The following is a 17,500-nucleotide window of genomic DNA, read 5'->3' on the forward strand; positions in this document are numbered from 1 at the left end:
TAAATCATGTAGTGATGCATCGATATGCATCGATAATCATTTTATAGTCGAATCGTAGCCCTCTGAATCGTAATCGAATCGTGAGGCCAGTGAAGATTCACAGCCCTACAAGGCAGGCATTTTAGCAAGCTAAGATAAGCACAATTGTGGTTCAACAATTTGATGGATACAGTGGTTGAGCATATAGTTTTGTGTGGCAAATATATCGTATATAGTTTTCTATTATTAGCCTAGGATTGCTATGTAGCTAGCATACCACCATGGATGCTACTGTTTACAACAGCTAGTGTGGGATTCGCTGTGCTGTGTTGTAGGCATATTCATTCATTTCACAAGTGCAATTTTGATGGTCCTCCATCTGTGCTTTTATTAACGTTAGTATGTCTGTGCTCCATTTTTACCGGTGAGTAAACTACAAGCAGCGCTGCAGCCTGGCTGCATACACAAGAGCTATAATGCGTGTGACGTCACCATCTAGCTTTCAACAACATGGCGGCGCTCAGTGGAGAAACAGGGCAAAAACAGGCAAATACATTTTAGTTTTGCAGCCAATGTAGGTGTAATTCACATTTGATTGCAGGGTTCTGTCTTACCCAAGGTACAAAGCAAACAAACCACACTTGTATTGTTCAAATCAATGCTTCATCTCCACTTTAGATCCATACACGTAGCTTTTAAACTGGTTAGGAAATCATGTTGCCTTCTATGCAAAAGTTAATTTCCAACACGGACAGGAATGCCCCACCACAGCTAAAGCTGGGGATTGGCAAGGATCTCATGGGTATACATGGGTGACGATACCATGCACCGGCCCTATGCCAGGTGTCGACCTGGCCTTGTTTCCCCTTGTCCATCTCTCAGTCAACTTTCTTTTTCTCTCCTCATCACAGCCTTACAGCCAACTTACTTTCAGTCTGCTCTGCCCCTCCCCCCCTTCCCCCGCCTCCCCCCTCACTGTCCCTGACAGCAACATTAAACAAGTGGGGAAAAATGGACAAGCAATTATGATTTATGATCAATGCATGCAGCGGCTGCTGACTTTTATAATGACAGTGGGCTTGGGGACAGGAGAGAGGGAGAGAGAGAGATGGAGGGAGGGGGAGAGGGAGAGAGAGATGGAGGGATGGGCAGAGGGAGAGAGAGGAGGGGGTGGTCTCCAGGGTGTGTGTTGGAAGATGCGGCTGCTGAGGGGGAGAATCGATAAGCGACTGGGACCGTATGCAGATCCTGCAGATAGCATTATGATGAGCAGGTGCCATTAATCAGACAGCAGTGAGATGGAAGAGAGGGCGACGCTCCTTCACGGTGTCCCGTATAGGGCCGGGTATCGTTTACAACATTAGGATACCAGTACCAATACCGCCTGGTACCCTTAAGGTGATACCCATACCAATAGTAGAATACCAATACTTCATTCGATACCTTTTTTCCCTACTTCATGTGTAAAATGCCACCACTCCCCATCAAAATGATTTTTCTGCTAATAAATTTAAATAATCCTTACGCATTTCATGCATTTGTTTGGATCAGACACCACAGGCGTGTAGTATAGCCATACTTTTGAACATTTTGGTGACATCCCGGCACGCTAAACGCCGTCACTCGACTTACTTCACCACCACAGACTGTATGGGTTGTAGCTGCTGTGATAGTGGGCCAATCGCACGTCGCATTAAATCGAAGAACGCTTGCGGTGATTGGCTGCGAGCGCTCGTACCCCAGCCCTAATCACGTCTGGTTCAACTGCTCTAGCGTTTACATGCAGAAACATTTAGATGCAAAGATGGCTAAAACCTGTAAAGAAAAAACTGTAAAGCCCAATTTATACTTCGTCTCTCGACACTTTTGAAACCGTCGCCGACAGAAATTAGGTCTTTTAACTGTCGCCGAGAATTGTCTCCTACCAAGTGAAATTTCTATGTCGTTGACTACATCACATAGTGCCGCGCAACTGTGATTGATTGACTATCACTGGGCTAGATAGAAGGCACGCGCAATTGACTTCCTTGTTTTGGTTTTTGCTATATTGAAAATCGATTGAAATGAATATGAAAACGTGTCCCCGCTATTTTTAATCGGCCTGTCGTGAAAATCACAAAGAACACCGTGACCAACTTCCCAGAGAGAGAGATGGTGAGTTGTGTGTCATTATGCTGCAGTCAAACGTTACATCGGTGGCAGGGACAGCGCTGTTTATGTCCGACGTGGTTAACCATAAATGCAACACCATGGGTGACAGTTTCTTTTTTCTTGGCGACCACGTGTCGAGCGACTCTTTCCAATAAGTATAAATTAGGCTTAACTGTGTCTACGCTTGCACCCTGCGATGTGTATGTGCGTTCTCTCTGTGTTCCCTAGTTGTGTGTGTGTGTGTGTATGATCATGTGGATGGTTCTGTGTGTGTGTGTGTTTACCATCAGCTGTGCGAGTGTGTGTTGGGGAAGGCCCCCCGGTGTTAAAAGGATCGGCAGACTGGGGCCAGCCCTAATCGAATCTGGGTCCCCTCTCTGAGCAGGGAGAGTTAACCTTGCCACTCGGTGTGTGTGAGCGCTGCCACCCGCCGCCAAATTAGCCCCCGACGCCACACACTCCCCGCCCTCCACCCTCCCTCCAGGAAGTGTCCTTCAGGTGCCCGGGTGACACCACCCCCCCCCCCCCCTCATCTAGCGCACAGCTCTCCTGCGGGTCTCTACGCTCCAGCACAGGTCACCCATCCCAAAACAACTCCTGGCAGCTCGGGGACACAGGCTAACAGGCTTTCTAGAGCACCGACCTATTGGAAAAAGCTCCTGTAGCATTTAAAGAGGTCGACCATACACTTTCACCTGCAATAGTATGATTTTGCTGTTATTCTCTTGCAGACTTTCTTGTTCTCTCACTCTATTTCTCTTCAAGTCACATACCGCCCCCCCTTTCCTTCAAGTCACATACCGCCCCCCCCTTTCCTTCCACTGTCGCTTGCTTATTCCCATGGGACACCTTACCCTCCATTAAAGCCATCAGAGAAGAGGAGCCCCCCCCCTGTCTGTCGTCCCGCGGCTCATCGATGATGTTTAAAAAGAAATATATGAAATAAATAAATACATAAAAGAGCGTAATATGAAAATCAATGGGCAGGCAGCAGCGGGAGGCAGCGGCTGAGGCATTTGGAGTGAGGGACTCATAAAGCTGAGTAGTGCCGGAGACTGATGGAAGGCAAAACACTTACTTTGTTTATTCTCTCTCTCTCTCTCTCCTCACCCCCCCCCCTCCCCTCCCCTCCCCTCCCCTCCCCTCCCCTGGCTGTCTGTATCTCGCCCTCACTCTCTCGCTCTCTCTTCCCCTCTCTGTCTGAAGCGGTCGAGGACAGCTTTAATGCGGCCGACAATTTATGTGGACGGTTAAGAACGATGGAAATCAAATAGTTGAGTGTAGGCGAGGCCCAGTGAGTGGCCAATAAGAAGGAAACAACAGCTGATGACGGCTAAGAGGACTGTTACCTGCTGGAACGGCCCTTTAGACCGTACTATTACTGTCAAGTCGCTGGCTCTTTTCTGAGTGCTCGTATTATAGATTCATAAGTGTATCGAGGGCCGATAGGCCCTTTTAACACAGCACAGCAACAGCTTTCATTTCATCAAGGCAAGCTAATGTGCATCACGTACTAAATATGAATCCTATAAGCCCGGCTTACAGGCCAGCATATAAAATGTCAAGTGTTGCGCATAGTGGCCACTGGGCAAGTTGCCTTTGTGTGTGTGTGCGCGTGTGTGCGTGTGTGTGCGCGTGCATGTGAAAAACGTATTCTTATCCTTCACCAAGATGTCTTATGATTCCTTATGATTTGTTGGCTTATAAATGCTCAACTTAAAAAAAAAAACTGTCTAACGGATTCCTCTCTATTTAAAAATAAATAAAAAATAAAAAAGGGAAAGTACAAAATGGCAAAATAAAAATATGTCCCTCCTCTATACACCCTAACAGGCCGCGAGTGTGTGTGTGAAGAAGCCATACACCTATTTCACATCCCACCCAAATGAGCCATTTTGTGTCTAAAATGCAGGAAGTAACAGGGGTGTAAGCAAGACATTAATTAGAGTGCTGGGGCCAGCTGTCCCTGCAGCGGAGGAACAGCAAACTGGATCTTCTTTGCTTCTTTGTTTTACTCCCTGCCTTTTAGACACAAAATGGCTGATGTTGGTGGGATGTGAAATAGGCAAATTGTCTGTATAGCTGTGCCACCCGGCAAGCGTACACACATTCATCGTACGCACACACACACACACACACACACACACACACACACAATGGACTAGCATGCACGCATTTCCTTGTTTTTGTCTCTCCTAACCTCCATCTCTGATCTATCTCCCCCCCACATGCTATTTTGTTGCCCGTTTCTATTCTTTGATTCCTGGATAGATTCCTTCTCCTCCCTCTCTCTTCCTTACTTATCCCACCTTGCCGCCTTTTCCTTCTTAAAGACCCTATACATTCTAGGAGAGAGGTTACACAATTACACGCACAGGCATGCACGCACGCGCCCGCGCACACACACACACACACACACACACACACACACACACACACACACACACACACAATTATGACGAATCTCGCTGGATATTTGTTATGACTGGGCTGACTGAGCCATTAGTTATAGGAGGCAGTGCTGGGAAAGGGGAGGGATACAAACGTGTAATAATGCCTCCGCCATAGAATTTCAATCAGGCACTGTGGTGTGTGTTTGTGCGTGTGTCTGTATGTGTGTGTGTGTGTGTGTGTGTGCGGGTGTGCGCGTGTGTGTGTGTGTGTGTGTGTGTGTGTGCGTGCATGTGCGTGTTTACCACTTTAATCACACCAGTAGTTGACACCATGGTAGAGGACACACATGTGCTTTCAGTGTGCTTTGTGTGCTACTCTAGCAGGCCCAGCTCAACTTGAAAAAGCCAAAACACAATAAAGCTGCATGAGGGGACATTCACACCAAAAGCGGGGTTTTTTTTCAGTCAGAACGCTATGAAAATCATGTTGAGAGCGCTTCCATTGTGCACAAAACACAGCGCATGGAGCGTTTTTTTGCGCTCCGTTTGTTTTGCCCTGTAGTCGCGTGCAGTACAGATCAGAACACAACGACCACAAGGACGGTAGCCAGCTGGTTTTGTCTGTTTGATGTCGTTCACTGTCAACATGAAAGCCAGATTATTGCCAATTCTGGCAGCAGCCGAGGTTGAAAATCCCTCGGGAGGAGAAAAGGTAGGAGGAGTGAAAAAGACGATCAGGGCACTTTTCCTCTAATGTTCAACTTTTTTCAGCTTTAAAACGCCCACGGCGCTCCTTCAAAAACAACAGACGCCACCAGCGCTGAAACGCCAGGTGCGTTCATTGAAAGAGGAGCACGTCTAGCGCGTCCTTACATAGAGAATGAATTGCAGAAAGACGCTGGCAGCTCCAAAAACACTTTTGGTCTGAATGTCCCCTGACATGCACACACACACAACTGAGATGTAATGTAATAAATGCAGATAGAGCTTTTCCCCACCCTTTCTTAAAAAACCCCGCATGTGGCGAGAATGAGATGCTAATGCTTACTTAGGATTTGTTCAGTTTGATTCAAATTAAACATTTTCTCTGACATGCAACTTGATTTGTAGGCCGGGGAAGTGGCACAGCTCGAGAATACCTTATTTAGGAAGGTCGGAAACCATTTTTCCTCCATGGCTTTTGCCATTTGGTAATGGTCCATGGTCCTTACACACTTCTTCTTTGTGTGATTAATTCCTATATCCAGTCAATACAACCATGCATATCAATGGCAAAGTTTCCCTGAGCGATATTTCGGCGTTTATTTTTTCCGGACCAAGGTCGATTTTTCAAAAATTCCAAACATGTACACATCTGTCACTGTGATTGACAGATGGGTCAAAATTCACCTTGCAATTTCGTGCCGTTTATTCACGTGGAAGTCTGACTTTTTATTTATTATTAATTTGCCTAACATCTGCTGCATGGCTGGCATGTTGGCAACACTGGACGCTGAAACGAATGACCAAGATACAACATACAAGACACACACAAACACACGCGAGCGCACACACGCACACACAGTGAATAATTTACCTTTGTCATTTTAAATGCGTATCTTATCATACAAGATATTCTCCTCAAAATCTGTACCAACACTTCATACTTAACACAGCTGGATATGGTTGCCTATCAAATAAATCATACTTCTAACATATAAGCTCAGCTGCATCCCATGGTGACCCTGACCATATTTTCTTTTAGTGTCTATAATAAATAAATAAACCTATAATTCTGGTTGTTTGAGTGTGGGGGGCGGGGGGGCTTACAGTCAAGTTAACTGCTGGAGCTGCTAATGTGAGACATGGACAGTTCATTAAGTCAAATGAAAGTATGCATGTGTGAAACTTTCAATGGAGGTAAAATAGCCCTTTAAATGACAGATGCTGTAAGTTGTTCACTAGCTCGCCTCTCACCAACAATAAACATACAGACAGCACTAAAGCACTGAGTCCAGGTCTCCCCGACCTCCCACCTCACATCACATCAATATCAAATCAATGAGTTTATACCCTGAGAGAGGCAGACGCATGCCACTACAAATCAACCCTGCAGTCAAGTCAAGTGTGTGTGTCGCTCTCCCTCTCACACACACACATTCTCACACACACACACACACACACACACACACGATACCAGTTGATTTTTTTTTCTCCAGAAAAGTAATGGTCTTACAAAATGCAAATTTCATACGACATGCAAGTCTGTGTCTTGTTTCTCAACCTACCCAGTCTGCTCTCTCTCTCTCACACACACACACACACACACACACACACACACACACACACACACACACACACACACACACACACACGCGCGCGCGCGCGCACGCGTGCAAAACGCACACACACGCACACACGTTCCCTGGTCCACATGCCGACTGTGTGTTGTACGGGACTTGTTGTGTGCTCCCTAGCCACCAGTCGCAGGCCGCCCAGTCAGATATTTATTACTATTGATCTAGCTGGTCCTGGCTGGAGACTTTTGTTCTGCCGGCTCGAGGCTCTGACCTCAATTAAGTTATGAATTTCTATCTGATAGACTGGGAGCGCTTGGGGCCCCGCCGCGGCCGCGCTACCACGCTGGATTAATTAGAATTAGCGGTGGCGCGAGTCGCCCTCCCTGCCTCATGCATCATGTTGTTTTAATACAAAGTAGAGGAGGGGGCAGGGAGGGACTGGAGGGGGGAGGGAAGAGAGATGGGGAGACGATGTAAGAGAGAGAGAGAGAGAGAGAGAGAGAGAGAGAGAGAGAGAGAGAGAGAGAGAGAGAGAGGGCAGAGAAAGACAATGGAAAGGCAAAAATACAAGAAGTCGAGTACGGGTCTGACAAAGGGACATGTACACAAACTAGGGGTGTCCCCCCCAAAACCCGATTCATGTAAGAATCGTGAGTCTTATGAAGAATCAATTCTCAACTTCCAAAATGTTTTTTTTAATCTAAGTGATTTTCTTTTTGTATTATAGTTTAACTTATTTTTTCTTGAAGTCACTAAGAAGTTTTTATTTGTGCAAGTTTAGCATGAATAAATGTTACTTTTTCTCTTAGGTTTGCCTTTATGTGTACTTTTTTTTTTTACATTGCAATCAGTTGATAAAACTTGTTCAAATATAAAAACTACATACACTTATACACTTTTTGCTACACCCCCTTTCTTAGCGCACAGCGGACTGGAGTAGATCCTGAAATCGATTTTGAATAAGGAATCGTTTTGAATCGAAAATCGATTTTGAATCGAATCGTGACCCCAGGGATAGAAATCGAATCGTGAGATACCCAAAGATTCACACCCCTAGCACAAAGCCCGCAACGCCTCTTTCTCCAGCACCTCTCCCTTTTCTTACCATAAACCTTAACAATGTTTTCTTCCGCTCATTGTCATTGTGTTGTGTTAACCCGCGCCTCACCTGTCTGTTTCCGCTCATTGTCATTGTGTTGTGTTAACCCACGCCTCACCTGTCTGTTCCCGCTCATTGTCATCGTGTTGTGTTAACCCGCGCCTCACCTGTCCTTCCTCTTTATGTTTCTAATCCTAACTCCCCTGTCCGCCTCCATTACTTTCCCCACTCAGTAATCTCACTCTAAGTCTGACATTGTGCCAGTCTGTTCAGGGCCATTCCTGACCTTCGTTGTAATAGGAAACCCCAGAGCCGCAGACATAGCACCTTCTGAACGTAAAGCTCTGCCATTCAGCTCCACTTGTCATGAATGGACATGTCCTGTCTATAAATGCATATTTCTATGGCAACCGTTGGTTTGGGAATAATTAGCTACAGGAAGGATGGGAGGAGGGTTACGGGATTTCCACCTGAAAAACAAAGGTTGTGTGTGTGTGACGAGGCTTAGGTGTGGGATTATTGTGTCTGGACAGAGAGTGACCACAGGGAGAGTGGACACACACAAACACACACACGTATGTATGCACGCACACACACCTACAGCCAGGTGAGGACTAGGGCTGCAACTAACGATTATTTTAAAGGTCCATTCTGTAACTTCTAACTTTTACTGACACCGGTGGCCGTTAAGAGTAACTGCAGGCAGCATGTGCTCGAGCTGGCGCGCGCGCACCGTACTCGCACGCGCCCAGCAGCTGCTTGGCTAAAACAGCAAAGGTGTTGGTTGCTCTATAGCTGCATTAGCAAGCAGCTAAGCTAACGTTATCTATAGCCGGGCCAAAACCACAATATCACAGCAGCTAAAAATACAACAAGCTCAAGTAAGGTCCCTCCATGAACCGAAAACACCCCCCCAAATCTAGTTCCCCCCGATGTCGGTCACATTGCTGCTGTTTGGCCAGACTGGCCTCACTACAGTAGATCTAAATCTTTTTTCTTTCTCTGTGTGGACTTTTTACTGGACTCTCTGTTGTTGGTTGTTTGCTGACATTCATTGACTGCATTAGCTAGCGAACGTAGCGTTAGCCTGTGTTGTTAGCCTTCTTCTTCGTTGGTGAGGCAGGCTCGTGAATGCGCAGAATGTTACATCTAGATTTGCCGGGAAATTCTGACCCAAGAGGAGCAGAATGCTGGATTCATAGCATTGGAATGGCTGAACGCAGAGAGACGCGGCTGGGCAAATTTTTAAAGTTACGTAACGGAGCATTCATTCATTGGTAATAAAAAAACACTTTGTGAACATTTATTTCTTCCCAAAACTTACGGAATGGAACTTTAATTGTCGATTAATCTGATGATAATTTTCTCGATGGTGTATAAAATCTCCGAAAATGGAGGAAAAATGTCAATCTGCGTTTCCCAAACCAAGATGACATCCTCAAATGTCTTGTTTTGTCCACAACCCAAAGATGTTCAGTTTACTGTCATAGAGGAATAAAGAAGCCAGAAAATATTCACTTTTTACAAGCTGGAATTAGATCATTTAGACTTTTTTTCTTACAAAAATTACTCAAACTGACTACCGGTAATCGATTATCAAAATAGTTGCAGATTAATTGAATAGTTGACAACTAATTGATGACTCGTTGCAGCTCTAGTGAGGACACACACTTGACCCATCTTCAATTCTCTCCATTTCCAACGTGGGATCACTTTTCTCTGCTGATATGATGGAATGTCCTGGGAGTGCATTTAAACCCAAACTTAACCTAATGCCTCTAATGTGCTTAAAGACATTGTAGCACACAGGAAATAAGTCTGGTGGCTAAGCCTTCATTTACATTCATTACATTAAGTGAGGCCATCACTCCCACAGTTCCCACACGACAAAGCGCTGCTTCTGCTGTATGGCCCACTTTCGCCGGGCGTATTAGCTAAGGGAGTAGCGATATGGTGTGTGTGTGGGTGTGTGTGTGGGGGGGGGGGGGGGTCTGATCTACTGTTGGCAGGTGGCAGAAGCTGTGATCTGTGTATTCAAACACACAGCTACCTATTGTAGTGCACCATCCCCCCCACCCCACCCCACCCCTCCCCTCCCTTGATCCAGGATTAACTATCAAACGGGCCCTAATGCAGGTTACCAGGGTTTGGGAACAATTCACTAAAACAATCAGTTGATTAATTTCAAACGATTTTCCTCCTCCGCCGAGCAAATAATAATACTTTGTTGTTGTTGGGGTTGTGTTTTTTTTTTGTACCTCTTAAGTCCTCCTCCCCTTTTTTTAATCAACAAATTAAGCATAAATCATGTTTGATCTTTATTTACTGGTTTGCTCGGCAGTTGGTAGAGGTCAAGAGAGATTACTGGGCCCTGCAGTAGGCCGGCAAACAACGCAAACATTCCTCTCGTGAACAAACAACCTTTTCCTGTCAAAATGAACAGAAGCATTAAACGGTCCATCAAAGTTTTATTCGTCTCCTCGGACGTAAAGAAAAAGTGCCCTCCCCGACTTAACCCTACAAACTCCAAAAAGGCAAAAGGACGTTCCAGTATCCAGTCGGTTCTAATGAGCAGAGTATCATTCTGTAAGCTTTACATAGTGAGATGATTTGGCAGTGGGACAGTGTGCTATGATTTAGCTGGCTGTATTTCCTCTCCGCCCAGGCTCCATGCCACCCCATAAATCTGCTTCCTGTAAGTCTGCTGCACAGGTCCAGTTCACCTCATATTCACATTTAGCCACAGGCAGCGGCTCGGACACCTCACACACACCTGAGAGACAGGCAGGCAGGCAGGTGAAGAAACCCTGATGGACTGACATGATGAATTCAGGTGGTACAGTGGTTCTCAAACTTTTTTTGGGCTTCAGTACCTCCTCTCCCTGATCTCTGAATCCAAGTACCACCTTTACCTGACTACAACATTCTGCTTAGAAAACTGCAAGAGAAAACTATAGCATATGATGCAACGAATGAATGATAACCCACCTTTTGAAGAACATTACAAAATAAGAAATGGAGTGAAAGAGTTGCAATTAGTGCATGCTGAGCAGTTTTATTTGAACGTTGAATTTATTTTCGTGATTTATTCTTACATTTTTCAATTTTCCCCTTTCTCTCAAGTACCCCCTGTAGCAGTACCTCCATGTACCCCTATGGGTACACGTACCCCAGTTTGGGAACCAGTGAGGTTAGTACATAAGATTTTCCACAAAATATCCAACCTTTTAAATATTTTAACTTTTACTCTATAGAGATTTGCTCAAAAATGACAAGGAAATCTTTCAAGTAGGAACTAATTTCAAATACTTCAAACTCTTGATTTCTTGGCGAGCGTCATCCTCTCTTTTAGGGCTTCCTTACAACATAGAAGGGGAAAAGGAAGGAACATAGGCTCATTCCCCTCCGTGTATTCTGACATGGAAAAAAGTCGAGTAAGACAAAGAGCGTGTGGGAAATAGATTTGGCAGATTCATTTATATTTGAATGATAGATACGCGATTGTAAATATGCTATATCTTACAAAGGGACACGAGTCCCGTCTATACATCAAGCCTCCTCTACTCTCAGTGTGGCTCCACATCATCAGTGAAGTGTTTCACAGTCATCCCGCTCTTAAGGCTTTTAATATGAAACCATCCAGCCACAAATCCAGCCCCTCCCTGCAGCGCATGAAACAAAAGGGCCGCCACAAACGGAGAAAGTCATTTGTGAAATGTCCTGATTATGTGGGCTTGTGCAATGTAAAACAATTTGCCTGATTGCTTCCAATTGATTGGGCCTTACAGTTAAAGCGTCGGCGCGCAGCCCCGCTGAGCCGCGCTGTGCCGTGCCGTGCCACCGGGCAGACAGAGGAGTCATTTTGCAGATGCGCGGCTGAGCCAGCTTACCGCCAAAGCCTCCTGGCTGCAGCCTTAAACCTGGGGAGGCTAAACAAGAGGCTAGCTAGCTAGCGGCTAACTCTGTCGGTTAAAGCCCCGGGGGGGGGATTTGTCCGCGCCACAAAGTGAATTAAAGTTGACCTTCTGGGAGGGATGGAGAGGATGGAGAGAGGCGCTGGGGAAACTGTAGATGTCACCACTGCCTCGGGTGTGTACAGTATGTGCGTGTTTACACGGGGGCTCCTAGAAAATATGGGCCCAAGGCACAGGAGGGGACCCTGGGCCCCCTGCCACTTTGCTCTTGTCCCCATCATTATTCCAGCTATGACAAACATGTATCCACAACTCAAACACACCTCCACACTGATCATGAAGGGATCAATCAAACACATCACTCATTGACATTTCCGCATTTTCGCCACTAATACGGCTAAGCAGCTGTCATACTGTAGACCTCTGTCTAGGGAGGATGATTTTCTTTGAGTCTGCATGGGAAAAACCTGGCCAAATGTGATTCCTGCTCGTTCCAGTTTGCCTCAGACAACACAACAGCTGCGGCTTTCTATTTTTCAGAAGGTTTCATTGGTTTGCAGTTTTGCGGATTTCAACCAAACCTTGTTTCAAAAGCAGAGCAGTGTGAAATAAAAGTATATTGAAAAATGTAAAGTAAGAGAGCTGCTCCTCACCTGACTGTTGATATCAGCTTTATTCTGCAGTAATACAGACACCAGCTCCTTGTGTCCTCTGTCACAGGCCCAGTGCAGGAGAGCCCGGCCCTATACACACACACACACACACACACACACACACACACACACACACACACACACACACACACACACACACACACACACACACACACACACACACACACACACACACGATTAGTAGAAACAGACAAAAAATATATAGTTTTTCAAAGTATGATGAAACATTCAATAGTGTGATTTAGTTAGTAAATTATCTTTATAAAGGATAGCGTCAAGGCAGGTGTTTTTTATGATAGATAGATAGATAGGTCGATCTATCGATCAACCGAAAGACTGCTTCAATTTTTAAAATTGATAACTGTTACCACAAAAAGTCAGGCTGTTGTAGTTATTACCAAATTAAATTCAAATATAGGAACAAATTCTTCATTACGCCGGGGACTATTTTCAGTGCTACGGAACTACTTTCCTGACATGGCAAAGTGTTTACAGCTGGCTTATTCATCTGTTTGAGGAAAAAGTCGTCACAATGATGAAATCTGCTGCACAGAGAAACAGCATGGCTCTGTCATGTGTTTTTCATCGTTCTTTATACAAAGGCATTGTGTGGCTGCTGGGAGGTGGCTTCATTGGGCACCGGCTACACAGACAAGACTTCTTGGCAAAACAAAATCATCGCTGATCTTGTTATTCTCATAGGATTTGTTGATGGTAAGCGATGCATTAAAAAAACTGCCATAAGCTGTGTGTGTGTGTTTGCGTGTGTTTAAGTTGTCAGTTCAGACAGTGTGGATCTACTATCTACTACTAAACTACAGAAAACCAGACAGACAGAACAAGCGCCTCCTCGCCCTCCTCCTGCTCTACTTCCTGCCTCTCAAAGTTGAGCTAGACTTCAATGCGTTCCTCTGCCTCCGGAAAAGATCAATTATGCACTACAGTAGCATTCAGAACTCAGAGCCTTGAGACCTCAACTCCATAATGACCTGCTGACAGAATGAGCAGGAGGCCAGCAAGAGATACTTGGGGTGTGTGTGTGTGTGTGTGTGTGTGTGTGTGTGTGTGTGTGTGTGTGTGTGTGTTTGCTTGCGTGCCTGTGTGCATGCATGTGTTTGTGTGTGTGTGTGTGTGTGTGTGTGCGCATGCGTGCGTGTGTGTGTGGAAGAGGGGTAGGTGGTTCAAGCGCAGACCAGACTCCAGGACAGATTGTAGAAACCTGCACACGGTCTTTAGAGTTTGATTGATGGGACGCCGTGGACAAAACGAGAGCAGCCCCGTGATCAGCAAACCCCTACTCTATTCTCTCTCTCTCCCGCTCTCCCCCCCCCCCCCCCCCCCCACACACACACTCCTCTCCTCACCCCCCCCCCCCCCCCCACACACACACACACACACACACACTCCCCCTCCCTCCTCTCCTTAGCTCCAAGTTCCTCGGTCTAATAAAACCACACAAGCTCATTTTTCAGTGAGGCCAATTAGGGAAAGCAAACTCCCCAAGTCCTCTTCTGTTGCTTAAATCATATTGATTACCATTGGCTGCATGTTAAAATGGATACTTATGAGCCAGGCCAGAATACCAATAGGTCCATCTCTCTCTCTCTCCCTCCCTCTCTCTCTCTCTCTCTCCCTGTCTCTTCCAGGTGTGCTGCTGACTGTCACTCACATTCTCATCACAGACCACACAGCTGCTTAGATCAGAGAAGACACTGCACAAGCTAAGTATTAAATGGGGTTTTGTGCGGTGGCAGTGATAAAGTGAGCTTTAAACTCAATTAGCGCCTAGGAAAACAATTTCAATATTTGATGCTGAAAGAACAACATCTACAGAAACTTTTAGTCTCGGGACTAGGCTTGATCTTAGTGCATGAGTGAGGTCTCATTCTCTTGTGATTATGGCTAGAGGGGGGGGGGGGAGTGGTTGTGTTTATCTAGGAATGTTAAGCCACAGACAACGAATGTTAAGCGCTCTCCGCTCAAGTATGTTGCAAACTAAACATTCTCTTTATTCTAGGAGGCATTCAAACTACTGCTCTGCTGTTTAGGACAAAGGCACTTAGGTTGTAAGTGTATTTAGAGAGAGATTAGTGGCTACAAGCAACGGCGAAAGAAAGGACATTTCTAATACCCCTTCAAACACACACACACACACACACACACACACACACACACACACACACACACACACACACACACACACACACACACACACACACAGAAGAGAAAGACTCTGTCTTGTCTACCTCTCTAGCTCTGGGCTGCAGGAGCAGACCAAGCTCTTGCTGATGTGGAAACTTCAACACTGCCCTCTGCTGTTGAGCGAGCTGAACTACAGCTGGGCTACAGATGAACAACAACAATGGCAGTGGACAGACAAAGCTCTCTCTCTGCCTCTCTCGGCCCTCAACCATCTGGCCTCTGACTGGGGTCTGAGCAGCCAACTGCCTGCTCATCTCAAGAACGGCTGTGCTGAGAGAGAGACAGGGAGGGAGCCACTTGGCCCGGCCGATAATGAACCAAGAAGAGACGAACGCATTTCAGGGTCAATGGGGAAAAGACCTCATGATGGTAATGGCTCACGCTGGTCCCACAAATGACACGCCCCGGACTCAAGAGTGGTTCCCACGCGTTGTGGGACCAACTCCCTCAGTTTGTCAGAGGACTGCACGATAATTCTGCTGTCTAAATTGATGATGACAAACGCTTTACTTAAAGATTGATCAAATGAGGTATGGTAGGAAGGAATATTATTTGAAAATGTAAGGTTTGTCTGACATCACACCTAACATCACCGATTCGGTTCAATGATATGAACATGAATTTGATTATTTAACGTGATTTTGCATACATGAATCATAATGTGATATTAACTGATATCGGGGAAAAATCCTTATGATTATCATGATATTGATTTCAACCGTATCGTCCAGCCCTAGTTCATCAGGATTTTCTGTGATCCGTCTTGTCACCCTACTGACTGTGCCAGTGTGCCACCCTGCTGCCAGTTACCTGCACTCTAGGCGTGACAGTGTTGTCATGGTACTATGCTATTCCAGCAGCATTTATCAAGAACAATTCTCACATGGGAAACCATTACATTTAAATGATTTGTTGACATTGTATGTTTTGTTTTTTTGCTTTCAGTTACCTCTTCATCTTTAGAATTGACATCCACTTTCTGGGAGCTGATGGCCTTGCTGATGTGGTCAATGTTATTTTCTCTGCAGTAGTCAAAGATGTTCTTATCCTCTTCCCTGAGAGAGAGTGAGAGAGTGAGGGAGGAGAGAGAGAGAGAGAGGGAGAGAGAGAGAGAGAGAGAGAGTGGGGGGGGAGAGAGAGAGAGAGAGAGAGAGAGAGAGTGGGGGGGGGGGGAGAGAGAGAGAGAGAAAGAGAGTGGGGGGGGGAGAGAGAGAGAGAGAGAGAGAGGCAGAGTCCATCAACTTTGTTTTTCCTGGACGAGCATCTGTAGATAAGAATGTGTGGGCATGCGTGTGTGTGTGTGTGTGTGTGTGTGTATGTGCCAAGTGTGTTCACGTAAACAAACACTATGTTACTACAGTATTCAGCCACCTAACACAGACATATTAGATCAGGCATGTCCAAAGTCCGGCCCGGGGGCCAATTGCGGCCCCGCGGACCGATTTTAGGTCCACGGCCTTCGCCTTGTCTCTAGAAATATACTACATGTGGCCCTCCACACAGTATTGGTTAATCAAGCAGCAAGTTAAATTTGCATTTCTTCCGTTCACATAACGATGACAACACTATCATACAGTTTGTACATTTGTACAAGCACCAAGTAGGAAGGGCACAGGCAGAACCAATGTTTTCAGATGGTAAACAAAATCCTTAGAGTACAATTGTATGTGATTTTTTAATTTTTTATAAGCCATATGATGCGAGAAGCAGCTGCCCCCCGGGCATTTTCACATGATCTAATCTGGCCCCCATTCAAAAAGTTTGGACACCCCTGTATTAGATACTAGCATATACACACATACGGTAACTAGTCTCTCTGTCTCTCACACACACAGGGTTGCCAATCTTTTGTATAATGATACATTTCAAGCACTTTTCAATGACAAATTCTTTCAAAATCCTGGGCCAAAGATTCACAGAGATGCTCACATAATACCAGTCTCGTAAGTCCTCTAATGCAAATTTGTTTCTGGTCATGCTTGCACACATCGAACAGTTCATATAAACTCAAAGCAATCTTGACCAGCAGCAACAACAACACGTTGCAGGGCAGGGAGTGATACTGTAGATAGGAGGAAAGTGTATCAAGCTTGGCCCAGCGATTTTGAGATGACGTGAGATGAGTCCGTGCACGAGGCTCAAAGTCAGAGATTCCGCTAGTCTAAATTCAAGCATCTTGATCAAGTACTTGATTTTTCATGTTTTAATTCAAGCACTTTCCAGACCTGTGGCAACCCTGCACACACAGGCAGCAGCCACATGTGCCACGCCCCCCTGGGAACACTAGTGTACGGCACACAGTCACACACCCACACGCGCTGCGCGCCGCGTTGTGTCTCTAATCACCTCCTGGCACTGGGGGCAGGAGTGAGTGCTGGGGGGGGGGGGGGTGAGGCAGGGCAGGGTGCAGTCAGGCTGTTGTGGGTGAGGGGGAGAGAAGGGGCTAGATCTCATTTAGAGCTTTACGCCTTCCCCTCCTCTTAGCCATTCACATTAATTGAATTTGGTGCTCTACAGTGCGCCAGCACGCGCGCACACCCACACCTCCTCGCCCCGCCCACACCCTCGCCCCGCCCACACCCACCTCCTCACCCCGCCCACCCAGTGAGTCAGTCATCCCCAAGGCCAATTCCCCCAGCTCACGTCCCTGAGGCCCAATCCTCCACACTGCTCCTTCCTCAGCCATGAGTCTCACAGCACCAGCCGCACTCTAACAGAAGCCAGCCATAGGCCCCGTGTCCTATGGAAGATTGAGGGTGCTGTGTGTAGCTCAGTGGGAAGAGCACGGCACTGACACTGCCAGGGTTAC

General features: G+C 46.1%; 1 protein-coding gene across 1 annotated transcript in view; it reads right to left on the reverse strand.

The window, feature by feature from the left end:
- Positions 1-17,500, reverse strand: part of acbd6 (acyl-CoA binding domain containing 6) — a 36,671-nt gene that overhangs the window by 7,829 nt on the left and 11,342 nt on the right. The window contains exons 5-6 of the mRNA XM_083648090.1: positions 15,641-15,746; positions 12,469-12,558 (exon numbers count right to left, since the gene is read on the reverse strand). Coding sequence (XP_083504216.1) covers positions 12,469-12,558; positions 15,641-15,746 — 196 coding nt within the window. The remainder of the gene's footprint in view (positions 1-12,468; positions 12,559-15,640; positions 15,747-17,500) is intronic.

The sequence above is a fragment of the Poromitra crassiceps genome (genome assembly GCF_964638095.1).
Source record: "Poromitra crassiceps genome assembly, chromosome: 12".
Classification (NCBI taxonomy): domain Eukaryota; kingdom Metazoa; phylum Chordata; class Actinopteri; order Beryciformes; family Melamphaidae; genus Poromitra; species Poromitra crassiceps.